General features: G+C 52.0%; 2 protein-coding genes across 2 annotated transcripts; one reads left to right on the top strand and one right to left on the bottom strand.

The window, feature by feature from the left end:
- Positions 1 to 3,028: 3,028 nt before the first annotated feature.
- On the bottom strand, positions 3,029 to 9,551 carry GLRG_03849 (ion transporter; the record flags this gene model as incomplete). The annotated part of the gene is made up of 5 exons (XM_008094534.1): positions 3,029 to 3,530; positions 3,590 to 3,679; positions 3,730 to 5,501; positions 5,555 to 7,939; positions 7,992 to 9,551. The coding sequence occupies 5 exons, from the start codon at positions 9,549 to 9,551 to the stop codon at positions 3,029 to 3,031; spliced, it is 6,309 nt and encodes a 2,102-aa protein (XP_008092725.1).
- A 2,716-nt stretch (positions 9,552 to 12,267) lies between these two features.
- On the top strand, positions 12,268 to 14,771 carry GLRG_03848 (PHD-finger domain-containing protein; the record flags this gene model as incomplete). Its single annotated transcript, XM_008094533.1, has 5 exons — positions 12,268 to 12,435; positions 12,511 to 12,605; positions 12,665 to 12,782; positions 12,839 to 12,937; positions 12,990 to 14,771. 5 exons carry the CDS (start codon positions 12,268 to 12,270, stop codon positions 14,769 to 14,771), a joined length of 2,262 nt encoding a protein of 753 aa, XP_008092724.1.
- Positions 14,772 to 16,708: the final 1,937 nt, after the last annotated feature.

Genomic DNA, 16,708 nt, shown 5'->3' with positions numbered 1-16,708 from the left:
ATCTGTGGCTGAACTTGTATTCGGTATGTAGACTCGGTAGGTACCTAGGTTGACGACGCCGAAGACGACTCTGTCATTATCTACATAGTATCCGTAGTCGCTAGGTAAATAGGTAGGTGCCTGTAAGTAGAGGCAGAGGGTACTGCCTCCCCCATCCATACAGTACCAGCTCACAAGTCTGGCGACACCAATAAGGGTCACATGATATTCAGCCAATCAACTAGGTAGGAATCCTCTTTTCTAACCTACTTTTCCCTCTCTTTGCCTAAGGCTATTACCATCTTAACGCAGCTATTTACGCATGTAGCATCAATGAGATGACTATGGTTTCGCTCAGCCTTAGAAACCATGGGGCCAGCATCATGTGATTCTTATTGGTGTCGCCAGACTTGTGAGCTGGTACTATACCCTCACTGGTGACCCTTCGTGAGGTAGCAAAGGGCAACTGACGACCTAGTAAAGGACATATGTATCTGGTGTAGGCGGTTGATGGAATGTGTATCCCTCACTCAATCTTGTATGTTGATTACCTACCGGTAGGTGTAGCTGTGGGGGCCCTAATGGACGGATGGGCAATGCACCCAAACTACGTCGTACTACCTACCTGTACGCTTTACGCGGCCCATGGCTGCGCTCGTGCCACTTGCTCCCATCAACTCTTTGATTCGAAAAGAAAAGAAAGTGGGAATCGAAGGTTTCTGGAAAAGAGGAGCAACAGCCCTGGTCGATGCTGAAGCTGAGGCGGGGCCTACAGGCAGGCCCTGGAAGCATGTATTTCGTTGCAACTCTAAAAAACAAAAACAAAAATAGAAAACCCCCCAACCGAGCTGGCCATCATGTATGTACGCGTGACAGGAGCCATCTATTCATGTCCCGTCACCCACAATGCGAAAGAAGCCAAGTCAACAAGGTATGGCCGAACGGTTCGCTGCCGTGGAGAATATAATAGAACGTCGACTATGGTTGTATCTGACGATTGAAGGCATTGCATAGCCAATTCGGCCATGTAACCTCGGATAGCCCTTTTTCTCCATTTCCTCTTCTGTCTTCAGCTCCGAGCCGTGTCGGTGGTGTCCCGCAGTCGCGATGCCGGTCCCTCTGCCCATAAGTCATAAAGCCATCTGAATCACAAACACTGTCACACACTTCAAACCCACCCCAGATCAAGGGTCCTGGGATCCTTATCCTCTGGATCGCCTTTCACCGTCGCATTGTCGACTTATTCCCCGTCGACAATGACCCATGTTTCCCTCCTTCTCTCAAGGCCTTTGTCGATCCTACTGACGGACAGGGAAGGTCGCCGCCGTAAAGCCGCAGGGAAACAAGGGGCACCGCCAACACTACTATGTAGACACTGCGTATCTACAATGCGGTACATAGCAGACCCGTCTATAAATATTAAAAATCAACATCCTTTTTCTCCAGTTCACTCCATCTTGGATATGAGCATGAATGTCCAAGTCAGCTGTTATCTCCTTGATCTGACCTTCAGAGGAACCGCCTTGGTCACGCACCTAAGTTGTCTCCTTGATGTCCCTCCGCCCCTGCTGGAACACGAAAAATGAGGGGGCATGTTGAAACATTTGCGAGCGTGAAACGAGGAAAAGCCGAGCAACGACGAGACGCAGACAAGACCAGACCAGACAAGACTACCTAGACCAGGCGAGGCCGTGGGCCTACATCGGACGAGACGATACATGAACCACGAAATACGAGCGCATGTGCAGGCAAGTGGACTGGCCTTTAGCAATTGTCCCCCTTCCCGTGGGTCGGTCCATCCCATTTTCCACCATCGAGTGCCAAGACAAGGGAAAGCACAAAGCAAGCGAGGCAAGCCAAGGTAAAGAAAATACCCAAATCCATGAAAGAGTACGAGTGAAAGCCGGCACCGCTCTCCCTATCGCCATCACGGAATTAGTAAAGCTTGTCCCTGGCCTAGATCAACTCCTGCACATATCACTTACCAAGAACAGAAGTCTATTGCCCTGCCGACCCTCTTGTTCTTCTGCTCCTTCTTCTTCTGCTGTTTACACATATGTATTACGTGCTATAAACGAGTCTATCCCTGCATCTTGTCAGTTGCAGATGCTCTTCTGCTCCACCCTACTAAAGACATCTTGGAAGTTGGCACTGTCTCAAACACCTCTGTCGGAACACTGATTTCCGTCAAGAGCTTCGTTTGCTCTGATACTCGGCCTATGCACCAAAACTCTTTTTTACCTCTCTTTGACGTCTGCCAAGAGAAACTCACTGCGAGGAAGTACGGTTGTGGTCTCGATAATACCTAGGTACTTGGCAGAGCGCGCTGGTCCCATCGATTCTGAGAGTTCGATGCGGGACGCTTTGGGCTCCTGTCATGTTGGCGACAGAGGGGAACGTACCTATCTCCTTCTGCTTTGCCCCGTCTTCAGTCGATCAAGGAAGGAGAGAAAGAACCAAATAGACTTCCGTCGTTTCTGGAACTCCCGATAAGAGAGAGACGGAGAGTTTCATCATCGCCAATCTGACGACCAGATGAACGAAAAGCTGCCGCTCCGTCCTCTGAGCCTCACTGTCCGATCGCAACGTCTAAGCGCTATTGAATGGTTCCTTGACGGGTCCAATTCCATGACGAATCGAGTGACTGGTGCAGGGTAGCGTCAGTGATTCGTGCTGACCAAGTTACTCCCAAGCGTACAACTCTTTGGTATCCATCCACCGCCCTATGTACTCTTTGAGAAACGGCTTCTTTCTTTGGTTGGTATTCTCGTCATTATTGTTTTCTAGTCTACGCCGTCTCCTCCTTGAGGCTGTATGCCAGCAAGTGGGAAGTAACCGAGGCCTTGACCCTGTGGGCTTCTGTGTCATCTATCAAACAAGAATAAAAGGGTGGAAGAAGTCTCGTACTCGTGCCTATCATGAATCGGAAAGAAAAAAAAGAAAACAAATCCTGGTCTAGGCACTGCGCCAAGATTCTATGATACTTGCTCTTGAACCCAAACGCCGTCGCTTGCAGAACAAAATTTAAGACGCACCACCTTATGTGCGTTCATCTACCCCAATCAGATTTTCGGACCGATTTTCGGACTGTTGCAGTTCTCCGAATACTCTCAAGCCAGATCGAGTCATCCAGCATGTTGCTGACTTGGGCGGGGCTGACGGGACTCTGTACCGGACTAACAGCACTGCCCCGCCGGCTGCTCTGGCCCGAGGTCTGTCCTCCCTCCTGCAACTCAAAGCTGAAGGCGGAATGTGTCGATTGATGACCCGGTGTTGTCGTGCCGGACCTTGCAAGACTGAGGGGGTGTTGATAGTCGTCGGACGGTATGTCCGATGGCCCGGGTCCCGACCAGCTCTTGTGAGATGCTTTGTTCGCGTCGTCCACCGTCAGCAACGCTGACCGCGTCTGGCCGGTTCCTGCTACTGGCGAAGACTTGCGCCGGAGCTCGTCATCATCTACGAGGATATGAGGAATGTCAAGCTGAGGAATGGCTGTCATCCTCGCTGACTTTCTCATGTCGATATGCTTCTTGAACTTGCGTGTCCAGTATCTGCAGGAAAAATATGTTAGTCATTGCCTTATACGCTATATTGGCCGTAGCGAGCTTACAGAGTGTCGAAGAAGCCAAGGACCACTCGACGACGGACTTCCTCTTCCACTCTCTGAAGTCTGGCACGTCTTCGCAAGAACTCTTCCAACCTACAACCACGTCAGCGTTGATATACATCAGATATAGAACAAGGGCTTACTTCAAGCTCTTGCTGTCGTTGATGATATTATAGTGAGCCAGGATCATCAGAACAGAAGTAAAGGATATTCCCTTGTCAGGATCCGCGGAAACCATGACTTCCTCGAAGAAAATATTGAACCGTCGACGGCGCTCGCGGACCTTGACAACATCAATCTGAGCCAGTCGCCTGTTCAGCCGTTGGATGTCAATTCCAGCGCTGTAGTTACTCATAGAACCAATGGACATGTGGCGCGCTCCTGATGTTGCGGCATCATTGCGAACATCCTCCAATATCTGCCTTACCGAATCATCGGCATCGTAGATGCGCATCTCGAATACCCCGGAAAGTTCTCCCAGAAGTCGTGGGAACGCTTCCTTGCTGATAAACCCGGTTCCGGCGGGATCAACACTTCGCCAGGCTTCCTTGAAACGCCTAATCTCGTCACGGTCCACCGCTGCCAGTCCACTAGACCGTTGGTAGACATAACTGAAACTCTCGTAGATGAGAGACACGAACAGATTGACAAAGATGTACATGCTCAAAATATTCCACGCGACGAAGAGGAACCGAGCCCAGGGCTTGCTACCGCAGTCACTGTCGAAGAAGTCGGGATTGTCAACACACAGCGGCGGCTCGATAGTAGCGTAGTCCTCCATGACCTGGTTCCAACCTTCGCCGCAACTCATCCGGAACAGCAAAATCAATGCGTTGGGCACGCTGCGGAAGTTGATGTTGGCTTGCTCGTTCTCGCCGAAGCGTGTCAGACTGAATGCCTGCGTCAGGGCGATGGCGAAGACGAGAAAAAAGACGAGCCAGGTAGCGAGCAAGTTGCCAATCGTTGTCAAACTGGCCGCGGCTGTCTTGAACAGCTGGTCCAAGGCATCGTTCCGGGGAATGAGCAACAGAAGGATAGCGACAAGGAAGAATTTGTGAAGCTGTACGTAGGTGTCGCTGTTCCTACTGATGATAAGAACAGCCGTAGAGACGAACGCACCTGTGACAACCACCAGCGAGTACAGGTCCCAAGAGCTCCTCCGGAAGCGTGCCCAGCCAAGACCGGTGATGCGAATGGCAATGTTGGCCATGTAGACGAGGGTGAACGCCAGGAAAATCCCGTCGCGCGAGTCCGTCCACCATTGTGGTTCGCCATGGTATTCGAGGAGAAGCAACAACAGATGAAAGATCAAGACATAGGTGACAGCTGTGTACCACTTCCCCCTTTTTTCGATGGCGCGCTTGTGGCACCATTTCTTCCATGTCTTTTCTGATTCATTATAGGAGCTCTTAGATGGAGAAATCTGTCGCAAGAGCTTCCGCAATTCGAGCCAGGACCTTTGCTCCGCGGTCAGAAAAGCGACACCCGTCTGCTCAGTATAGTTGCGCATGAAGACTGAGATGAACAGTGTGAGGACAAAAACGGTAGCCAGCAGGTTGAACACAACGAAGAACATAGCGTTGCCCTGACGGTTGAGCTCCTTAGGCTGGAATCCGCGCCCCGTAACGGCCTGCGCAGCAAACATGACATCGACCCATCCCTCCTGACTAACAATCTGGAAGAGGACGAAGAGGGAAGACGCGAAGTCATCAAAGCTGAAATAGGAATTGGCTGGAACACGAGGTGCCAACATCGGCCAGTTGTTATTGAAAGGTGTGCTGTTGTACTCGCCAAAGCAGTCGGAAATGCGCACGATTGAATCGTCTCCGTCATTGCAGGACACCATTTGGCCGTTGAAGAGGTTAAGTCCATATATGGCGAAGGGGATCAGCAGCGATATCGAGACAAAAGCGGCCTGTAAGCTAAATTAGAGACAATCCATGTGGCGCGAGGGAGTACGAGACTCACACTAAGGATCTTCCAGCCGCCCACAATAATGAGCGAGTGGAAGGTATCCCTGGTGCTGTCACTGACATTGAGCAGACGTAGAGCACGAAGCGCCTTGAAAGCACCAATGGCTCTGGAAACAGCACCGTCGTTAGCGAGCAAAGTGCCGACATTGACCAGCAGGGTAACGAGGACGATGCCATCAATGAAGCCCCACGAGCTGCGGTAGTAGGCGTTGGGCGTGAAGAAGAAGCCATCAGCAATAACCTTGATAACAGCTTCAACTGAAAAGACCACGGCAAAAGCCAGATCTGTCCAGACGTACCAAAATGTTATGCTGAACTCGGGGTGTGCTGCCTGGTATTGTTTCTGGTAGAGTGGTGTTGTGACACACGCAAGGACGACCATGGCAACAATACAAGCGTATATGAACGCAGAAGTAGCATACCAGGCAATCTTGTTCGGCTCGACGCCCTCAAATCTCTCAGTTCCTCTTCCCGGCCCTACGATTCTTTGACAGAATCGTCGAATAGGGTTATGAGGTGTGAAAATGAACAGGGAGTTGTTGTAATTAGGGTGCCTGGAGAGGTAATCGCGCTGGGCCTTTTTGCGTGCAGACGTAGCCGAGACGGCTTGCCGTGCCATTTGGCGCGGGTCAAGAGTATCATTTGGTCCATCGAATCGGAGATTCGAGTAAAATGGATTCGGATCTTTACTGCTGAACGCTGACTTGAACCTTCCCCACGTATACGATAAAAACCCAGGCCTAACCTCGCCGACATGGGGGGTTTGAGCTCTTGTAGGCGACTGTTCTTCGTTGGGACTGTCTTGTGGCAAGTCGGCAGCGTCGTCGAGGAACTCGTGAACCACAGCATCCTTCAAAAGCATTTCCATCATGGCAGGTCCGTAATCCAGGGGGTCTTTTCTTCGTCTCGCTTTACCAAAAGTAAAGATATTTGACAAGGTGAGACTGCTGGATGACTTGCCCAGCTCCTTCCTTTGAAGGAAAGCCTTGACCTGCTCAAGGCGCTTCTCATCTTCTGATACGTCGAAGTTCTCTTGGATGACAGCAATGAACATGTTGACGAGAATCAGGAAAGATAGAATGAACCAGCCAACCAGGAAAACTGCGCCTATCCAACCAGTGTCGTGTTCGTTCATATAAGAAGTAGCATTGTAAAGCATTGTGGTCCAGTTCTCGCTCGACAAGATCTGATACATGCCCAGAAAAGAGTTGTAAATTGTGAAAAAGGAGATCTCGTTGAGGTCCCCATTGTCGTCGTGCTTCGGTATTTCGCCCCTGAAGAGTTGAGCCGCAAGAATGGCCACCAGGAACGTAATGAGAAAGACGAAAAGCATCAGGTTGGCGATACCATTGGAATTCCCCAGGACCATGACAATCAATTTTCGAGTCATCGGCACAGCCAAGACAAGTCGGTAGACTCGCACGATTTGGAAGACGGTTAACCAGGCGTATGTCTCCCCGGAGTTGCGGATTGGCGGTATTAGGATGATGGTCGTGATGACTGCCAGACCCAGGTCGATGAGGTTGCGTTTGCTCTTGTGAAAAGTGCGCCAGCCGGCAGCAATACGCATGATAATCTCAACGTCCAGTATCAGTGTAACATAAACTTCGACAGAGTTGATAAACCGTTCACGGCTATCCGACATTCTGGAACTTCGGAAGCATTGGGCCAACAAGCCAAAAGCAATGACTGCATTCCAAAGCAACGATGTCTTGTCGCAGATTCGCTGCAGGGCAGACACTCTGGGGGGTGGTTCGTCCACGGATTCGGGCATCAAAGGCTCCTCGGTCGCTGTAAATGCACTCGCCTTGCTCTCTTCCCGGATGACTTGGAAAGAAGACGTAATGACGGCAATGAGCAAGTTCACGAGCCACAGCATGAGGATCATGATGCCAGCGCCAAAGAAGAGGGCGGCAGGCAGGTAATCGGAGTTGGTCGTATAGTACATGATGTCGCTGAAGGTATTGGAACTGATGATAACAAAAACCATCTCCAACGACTGGGCAATGTTGTCGAAGCTAACTGTGCCGTTGTATGGGTTCTCTTGTTGGAGGCATATCGAGCCACGAGGGCAAAGGAAGCCTTTGCCAGCCTTGCTCCCGTTTGTGAAATTACTCAGGATATTGGGGTCTGCCGGGAAAACCCAAGGCATACTCTCCCCTGTAACGTTATCGAGAAAACCACCGCAAAATTGCAGTTCATTTGTGAAGGACTTCTCCTTATTGGTCGGGTCTGTTGGATCAAGCCAAACACACTGCCGACTCAAACTGGCTTTGAAACTTTGCACTCCTATGATGGCAAACAGAATCCAAAAGAAAGCGATTAGGAAAGCCACCCGAACAAGCAACGGCGCTGCCTTCTTGAGACTTCTGAGGATAATCTAGGATGGGCATTAGTAGTGAACAATGCTAGTGGGGAGGTGAGGTTCTCACCGCCGTGCCATTCGTCAAGGCTAGCAATCTCAAGATGCGCAAGCAAGCAATCATCCGAAAGACGTATAGATGTCTCTCGCTTTCGATTCCGGTGATTCTGAGTGCGAAAGAGATCCAGTAGGCAACCACGGCGAGGAAATCCAATCGGTTGAACGAGTGTCGCAGGAAGGCTCTACGGGCAAGCTGAAACCTCTGCTGCTCCTCGACGGTCTGGGGCAGTGTTTGGCCCTGCATGACAGTAAATGATCGTTGGAACGCAGAGGGGCCGAGGTTAATTTGCCGTGGCGCCTTGACGGACTTTTGTCGCTGAGGCTGGAAGATGTTCCTGTACTGCTCGACAACTGCCGCTCGTACACCCTTTTGGCGATCAATGGTGCTGTACTCCGAGGCATTTAAAAGGAAGCCCGAGACTAATATGCGAGCGATCAACTCTAGGGTGAATATAATGAAGAGAACCAACATTGCCCAGTCAATCCATGTGACCCCCCATTTTGCAGGCCGTGGATGAGTGAAGACATCTGGTGCTGATTCTACAGCCAGGAGACTGGCTTGCAGGATGATGAGGATGAGGATAAAGGGCTCGGTGAAAGGATGAACCAGAAGGTCGCAAAGCTTGGTACGAATCGGGTGGTCAGGAGGGAAGATACCCAACGACTTCCCCTTCAGCGGATTCTTCATTGGCACCCGATGGATAGGCGGAGGGGGGTCGGCGAACACGTTTTCCGGCTGGGGGGCCTTCTCGGGTACGTGGGAGGCATGAGAGTGGTACAAAGGGTCGGTGAACATCTGAGCAGAGGTGTGTAACTGCTGGCGGCGATTTGATGCCGGGGACGGGGAGCGGCTGCTTGACGCCCTGTGGTCCACAAGCTCGCCCTCGCCGCTAATATTGACCACACGCTGAGACATGGCTCGCATAATGGAGCCAGCTCTGTAGAGTGCGCTGGCAGTAGAGGGCGAGCGAGAGCGTCTATGCTCCCCCCCAGGACTGAGTGTTGCTCCATAACTCGGGCGACGACCGCCGGAATCCAAACCGTACCCGAGTGATCTGGCGTCCCGCGTCCTTGAAGGAGTGTTGTCGATATCGGATACAGTCTGGAAACTGTCTCTTCGTTGAGCCTCATCTGTATTTGCGCTGAGAGACCCAGATATGGGTTGTGCTCTGGATGTAAGCGGCACCCTATCCTCGTAGTAGTCGGGGTTCGTGGCCTCATCGAAGTACGGCGAAGGCCGGTCAAGAGAGTCAAGAGAGGGGGAGTTCAAGCGCGGTATCGGTAGGGGTTGATTGATATTGGGCGGGAGTGCAAATTGCAGTGCAGAAGGATCAATCGGGGATTCGGGACCACCAGAGCTGTTGGACTGGGCATAGGGTTGTTCCCAGTATGTCGAAAGTCCGGGTCCGTTGGCAGACATTTGCGTCTGAGGCGCTGTCGAGGACGGACGGCCTGGACGGCCGCGCTGGGATTCGGCTTGGGAGTCTGCCTGCAGACGGTCCCTGTCGGGACCTGGGTATTCATCCTGCCGTGAACTCATCTCGTAGGAGTAAGATGTATTGTTCTGCATCGAGGCAGAGGTTCGAGGTGGCGTCTGAGCGATTACTTCTTTTTCCCCTTCAAGATACACGGACGGTGGACGACCAAGGCCAGGGCACGCAAGCGGGTGCGTGTTTTGACTCTAAGCCGGTCGAAAAACAACGTAACCCACGGATCGCATATCCAGAATTATCGGAGAAAGACGATTGCGCGCATGTCGAGGCGCGGGATCTTTACTCGTATACAAGAGAATGACTCTGGCTCAGTTCGGGATCGCACTGCTGGAGATAACGACAGCGTGTATTGTTTGGCGTGGAGGGCCTAACTTATGGGAAATATCAATACCCGCGGGCAGTGAAGGGAGAGTCCAAGTTTTCTTTGAGTGTTGACAAACCGTCGAGGGAAGGTCGCAAGTGGGAATCGTGAAGTCAAACGTCACCAAAGCAAATCGGTTTGGATGTCGTGTTCCTAAAATGTACGGGTTGCGCTTCCGTCCTGGTCTGGTCGGTCCGGTAATCCGAGGTGCGAAAAAGAGCGAGTTGAGCGTAGCAGCCGCAATATTGGCAATTGTGTAGTGTATTCGTCTTGATGTCTGCTGCTAGCTGGGAGGCAAAGAGAGGGAGGCTGACTTGACCATCCATGGCTAGCTTGGCCAGTGTTGGAGAACTTGAACACTGTGACGAGACTTGCGAGACGGGGCTCCATAAGGCAGTCGGAGAAAGTTCTATTTTCGGTTTCAGATTCCAGGCAGTGATGGCACTAATGACTTATCAGCGACCGTAATCCGGAAGCCCTGCGATGACGAGGCAGTAAGTAGTTCAAGGACACGAGCTGCCATCAGGGGCCTTGCGCGTAGTTTTACAGTGTGCACCGAAAGCGTGTTTCACTGTCCCCACGCAGTCTCGAAACTGCCAGGCTTCAGCCGGACCCCTGTCTTTGGCTGCGTGTACGTATTGTCCGTCCGGCCAAGCGCGTTGTCGTTCCCTTCCCCTGGCATTCCCCAGCTTCTTTCCAGGCTGAGACGATGGGACGGGGATAGGACGGCACTCGGGTGACAAAAAAGAGAGCCGGTTTCCCCCTACACAACAGCCACCCTCACCACCAGTACTACAGCTCCTGTAATCAGCAATACAGCTTTTTACTCGTTAAAAAATACGTTTATGAGTCCTCCTAAGAAAAGAAAGATTATAAAGTGTAAAAAAGTATTTATCTGACCTATTCTCTGGTATTTAAAAGCAATAGGGCTATAAGATAAGGTTCTTCAAAACCGGCTCTCTTTTTTGTCACCTGAGTGGACGGCAGCCCATGGAAGAACGGCACACGCATGAATGGCATGCCACAGGCTGCAGAGGACAGTTGCTGCTAGCCATGCTGGCCCGTGCTAATCAAGGGTAGTCTTCTTAGGGAGGAGGACTGCAGCAGACTTTAAGCATCACATATTTCTCCAGGCGTGTCCAGAAAGTTGAAACCGAGGGGCCTATGATTTTCAAAAGTAGGGGGGGAGAAACCCCAATCCCTACTATGTACAGAGGGCATATCTGTAAAAAGTGGCAGGTGCCCAGCAGCACGCGTCGGATACGCCAATCCGTTAGAGGCTACGATTACATACCTGTAGGTAATTTTTCCGTTCTTCTGACTGTCGCCGTCAAAAGTTCAGGCCCATACTGTACCATGTACTACTGTCCCATGTCCATCGTACACTGTCTATTCCACACCGTCTAATTGAGATAGGTGACTACCTACCTAAATTGGAGTCAAACGCTGTGCAATTGTCGCGAGGTATCAATAGATATGTAGATGGCTAGCTATACGCATGCGCCGCATACCTTACCTGCTTATGAAGTATTTGATTCTCTTTTTGACACCACTGACTAACTGAGGCCTGCCAAGAACAAGAGCAGAGTCCACTACTTGGAAGGCAAAGCCGAAGCCCAAGAAAGAGACAGACAAAGAAGGAAAGAAAAAATTGAAATTGAAATTGAACCCAGTTTGCAGAAAGAGGCCGTGCTGTCCGGAGTCTCCCCTCCCAAACTTACCTTCATTCACGGGCCCCGTCGGGTGCCCCCGCCTAGTCCAAAGCTCCGGTGAACTTTGTATTATGTAATCAAACTGACCCGGCCTCTTCCAGTGCGGCGCGTACAGCACGGACACGTTTCCGATGCCACCCACGCAGACGCCGCGGCCCAAAACGCGCCCAGTCCTGATGAGATCAAGGTACACAGACAGCTGGACCAATGCCCATCCACGCTGCAGATAATTTGATTACATCCGCTACGTATCGGTACTTTGAAGCGTTGCAATACCTTTCCTTACACCGCGATCAATCTCTCGACACCTTGGCAGCAAACTCTCACTGCGCCTCACAATCGACTCTGGACTGTCTCTGCCACTATTACCTACCTAGGCATTCCAACACCTGCCCTTCGACATTAAGCTTGACTGCTTTTCACCGGCACCCGCCTTGCCTCCCGATTACAATCCGTACAGCTCAGTTCAAGCATTTGCCTTGTCCTGCTGTAGGCCAACCACCTGCCGCCTTCCAACCTAACTGCTGAGAGACTATTGTCTCTCGGCCTCACCAGGTGTCTTTCTGCAAGACGGCATTGTGTCAATGACGCGACTCTTCAAGACGAGCCCCACGAGATCCACCGCCACTGCCGGCGACGTCTAAACCGACCGACCATACTGTCCTGGGCCCTTCGCTGCGTCGGCTCGTTGCTCTACCTTTCCAACGTATCGCAACTATAATGCTTTCCTCACGTAAACGAACATTGCAGGGAGCCGAAGACGTCATCCAAAACGAGGAGCCGTCGTTGCTCCATCGCATTCGACACCAATGGCAATTCGCCAATCTGTGCCAATGGATTTACCTCTTCGGCAAGGTCGTCAAGATCGATGACAATCTGGATACAGAGGTAAGCTGCCCCTATTTTTTTATATATTTTTTTGGCTTTGCCGGTCCATTCATTCGCTGACAAAAGGTCGCTCAGGATATCGAGGCCGAATGTCTGAAGCCGAATGCCCCCATCCTCCAGGACATAGGACTTGCTTTGCTGAAGTTTATCTCGTCGCATCGCGGTTTAACGTACGTTGATGAGCGGGTTCGATATGCCCATATTCACCCCGCATACTAAGATGTCGCAGACATGAGCTATTCGATGAGTATACACGACGACAATATTTAGCAAGGGCTCCCGAGAAGAACCCATTCGGAACGGGCGAGACCGCGGCCAAATTCGCGGATTTCGATGTCTTAACCAAGGTATTGCAATATTCGATGGAAGCTCGAAGCTTGTGCGCGCCGCTGACCCTGCGTAGATTCAAATCCTTCAACAAATGACACAATGGATCATGGGCCGCCCAGAACGCATCAGGGAGAAGATGGAAGAGCAGAAGGATACCGACCAAGCTAGCTGGGTGAGTGCTGTTGTAGTTGGGTTCCAAGCGAATTTCTAACAGTTGTGAATAGCGGATAGAGCCAATTGGCTGGGACAAGGACGACCGTACGTACTTCGTACTAGACGATAACCGAGTCTATCGCATGACCGAGCCACCTCCCAAGCCGATGACACCCAAGAAGAAGTCGAAAGTCGCCAGATACGGCTCTCGGTCCAACAAGAGACGGCGGGTCTCTGCAGCAAACGGCACGGATGAAGACCAATCCGTGGATAACCCGGCTGATGACGCTGTTTCCGCACCAGAAGACAACGGACTTGGCGGCTTGAGATGGGAATGCATTGCTGTGAGTCTGGAAGATGTACGGGGAATCATCGCTTCGTTCCACAAGACCAAGGATGACAACGAAAAGGTTCTTCGAGATCAGCTCCAAGAGCATCTTCTACCCATTTTAGAGAGACAGGAAGAATCGAGGAAACGCAAGGAGCAACAGCGAGAAAGGGAGCTCCACAATCTGGCCAAGATGGCAAATGCGAAACGATCCAGCCGCATTGCGAATAGGGCTGAGCAGCAGAAGCAAGAGGAAAAAGCCCTAGAAGAGGCTAAACTACTGCAGGCTCAACGAGCAGCTGCAAAGAAGGAGGAGCAGCAACGAATCAAACTAGAAAAGGAGCGGGACACGAGACTCATGTCTCGAGAAAAGCGACTCCAGGATCGAGAATCCCGCCGTTTACAGCACGAACGGGAGCTCTCTCAGCTTTCAGAGGACAACCGCAGTGGTTCAGGCCGCATATCAGAACGGCGGCTGCAAGCTGAGATTGAGAAAAACAAGCGAGCACTTGAAGAGCTTGAAGATGAAGAAGATGATTGGATGTTTGATTGCATCTGCGGTGTCTACGGTCAAATTGACGATGGCACACACAGTGTGGCTTGCGAAAGGTGCAACGTCTGGCAACACAGCAAGTGCCTCGGTATAAGCGAGAACGAAGCTGAGAAACCAGAGTTTCATCTGATCTGTCAGTCATGCAAGCGGCGTGAGGCTGAGGCGGCGGCAAGGCCAAAGACCACCATCAAGCTCAAAGTCCATCGCCCAACCGATGCGTTATCCTCGCCGTCGAAGCAGTCTCTCGACGAAAGCAACACCCGCCTCTCGTCTTCGGGGCTGGCGGTAGAGATTCCAGTCATTAAACCAGAGGCAGCTCAAGCCTTCGAAACTGGCAAGCCGGGAATCGACCAACTCCAGACAGTGGCATGCTCACCAACGGAAAATCGGGGCACGAGACTCCTGAAGTCAAAAAGGGGGGTTTCTCCATGTGATGGTTCTCCTATCGCTGGCTCCTCTGGATCCCTGGACAAAGCCAATGGAGTACAATTAGCCGAGGCGCTCAGTCCCAGGCCGGCAACTCCAAAGGGTGAGCTCGACGAAGATCGTGATAAATCCCATCGGCATTCCACCGGTAGTAGCCCATCCGCAAATGATGTTAGCAGCAAGTTGCCGGCACACCTAAGCCGTGTCGAAAAGACACCTGGTCCTATCGACCCAACATCACCCAGGCACGGAAACTCAAGCTTGATGGCCACGCCTATCATCAGTCGAGAGCACGGCATTCCCGGCTCAGCACATTCGTCTTTCACGCTGCCCGCTCCAGAGGGCGGTCTGTCCCCAACCAAGCATTCCCCTCCTATGCCACGTCCACAGCCACCCAGCGTCAAAACACCTGTTCTACCAGCCGTGCTGCCGCCTGTAGCAACGCTTTCGCCCTCCCCACGACAACAAATTCTAACACCACCGATCAAGCCCGCCGAGCCAGCCCGTAGGCCGCAGCCGCCAAAGGCAAGTCCTGAAGCCATGTGAGACGTAATAGTGGCCCAGGAGCACGGAATTGCAACCGAACCCCTCCAGGGCTGCGTGAATGCGTGAGGATTGCATTGAAAGTCTTATAACCTTATGGGCTGGGTGTTCGCTGGATGGTCTCTCACGACAGTCTGGATGTGACTTCTTGGACGTGTATGGATAGATGTACAATGACTTAGCCTACCAATGACTAGCAGATTCACACGTCCAAGCCACTCATGGGACAGAAGCTTTCTACGTTAACCGAATAGTTACAAGAAACACCATTTGAGGAGATCCAGGGCGTAGGAGATGACGCTAGGTTTTCGTCGCAAATGATGGATGGAATCGTTGCTGCCATTTGCAGTGCGAGACCTCGCATGGCGCAGAGCCGTTACGCGCCAGTCGTAAGCGAGACCACGTCTGGCTATGTGTATAATCTGTTTGTAGGATTGACAGGTCCGGGCATGTCTCGGCAGCAACCCGCCTCCGCCGGGAATAAACCTGGCTGCGACTGTGCTGGCTGCATAGCTGTATGCCGACGCTCGGCTGTCAATGGTCGGCCCTGACGCCCTACAGGCGGAGAAGGACGAGTGGCGCCAATGTGAGCTGTCACCTCGGCCTTCATTTCCATTTCCACGAGCCGACGTCCTTGGTTCCAAGACAGGCTGAAAAGAGAGTTTGGGCAAAAGCGACTGCAGTGGTTGCCACACGTCACGCACGAAGATTACGGGATTGAACAGCAAGAGGCATGGTACACGGTTGCGGCTCCGGCAAGCCCACGTCATCTCATCTTCATTGATCTCAAAGATGTCTCTCTTGGAGTTTCAGAGATGGTAGATGGGTTCATCAACACGACAATTACAAGAATGGGGGATGTCTCCAGAAAGACACTGCTCCTGTCATTTCGCCTTTCGTGACCGTCAGTTGTCGTTGACTACATAACCACTGGCTGGCTTCAGGTCTCAGCAACGATGGGTTTGACAACGCTTGAAGACAGGTGAGCGTATTCCTGCCCCGGGGTTTTGGAACATAATCTGAGCTGACGACCAGATGGGAGGAGGGAAGATTGCACGCCTGTCCATGCACGTTCCCTGAGGGTGAGTGAGCAGGCCAATGGAGGGCAGGCGACGGGCCTAAACGGGACGGGCTCGGGGCGAGACATGTTGACATAGATATGGACTGGCTTGATGTCAACACAGGATCCGGTTGCTCTACACATGGGGTAAACACCGGAGCCGTTATGCTCTGTTGGGTACGGTGGAAGTCGACGGCGGCGACGGCAGCGGAGGTGATGGCCAGTGAGCAGTCAGTTTTCAACAGGCGTCATTGAAGTGTCAAGCGTCAGGCTTAGAGGACCAAAGGCCGGGTGGATGGCCGTTACAGGCTGGAATACGTATGGTTGCTGCAAGGGCAGGTGCCTTGCATGAATGGAACGTGTGTGAATGGGTATGTGTGTGTGTGTGTATGTGTGTGTGGCGGGACATGAGCGTCTACAACCAGGGCTTGGTCGCACATGAGGTATATTCTGACTCGAAGCGATCTCATGCACCCCGGGTAGGTATAGAGCCTCAGGATGGCACTGGCCGGCAAACAGCCAATACCGCCACACCGTCGCTGTCGCGCGTATATCTAGTGCATGTGTGCATACATACCTACGGAGAGGGAGGTGAGAGCGAACGGGGGCGCCGTCAAGATTCAGGCCAGGGCATGGCACTAGGAAGCTTACTATGGAATCACCGAATCGGCTCTAGTGCTAGATCCCGAGCTAAGCTGCACGGACGAAGACGTGGCGTACACTAGCTTGTCTTGCAGGAGTAAGCCGCAAGCGCAGAGGAAAAGACGAGTGAGGTGTGCGCGGGCCAGAGGATGTGTAGACTACGCGGCGACTTGCTGTGGCGTTCCGAAGCACCACATAGACTGAAGGGGATGGGGAAATCTGGTTGAAAGCTAGAGGG

This window comes from Colletotrichum graminicola (genome assembly GCF_000149035.1).
Source record: "Colletotrichum graminicola M1.001 genomic scaffold supercont1.12, whole genome shotgun sequence".
Taxonomy (NCBI): Eukaryota; Fungi; Ascomycota; class Sordariomycetes; order Glomerellales; family Glomerellaceae; genus Colletotrichum; species Colletotrichum graminicola.
Note: the sequence above shows the minus strand (reverse complement) of the source record. Positions and strands in the feature narration are given on the sequence as shown.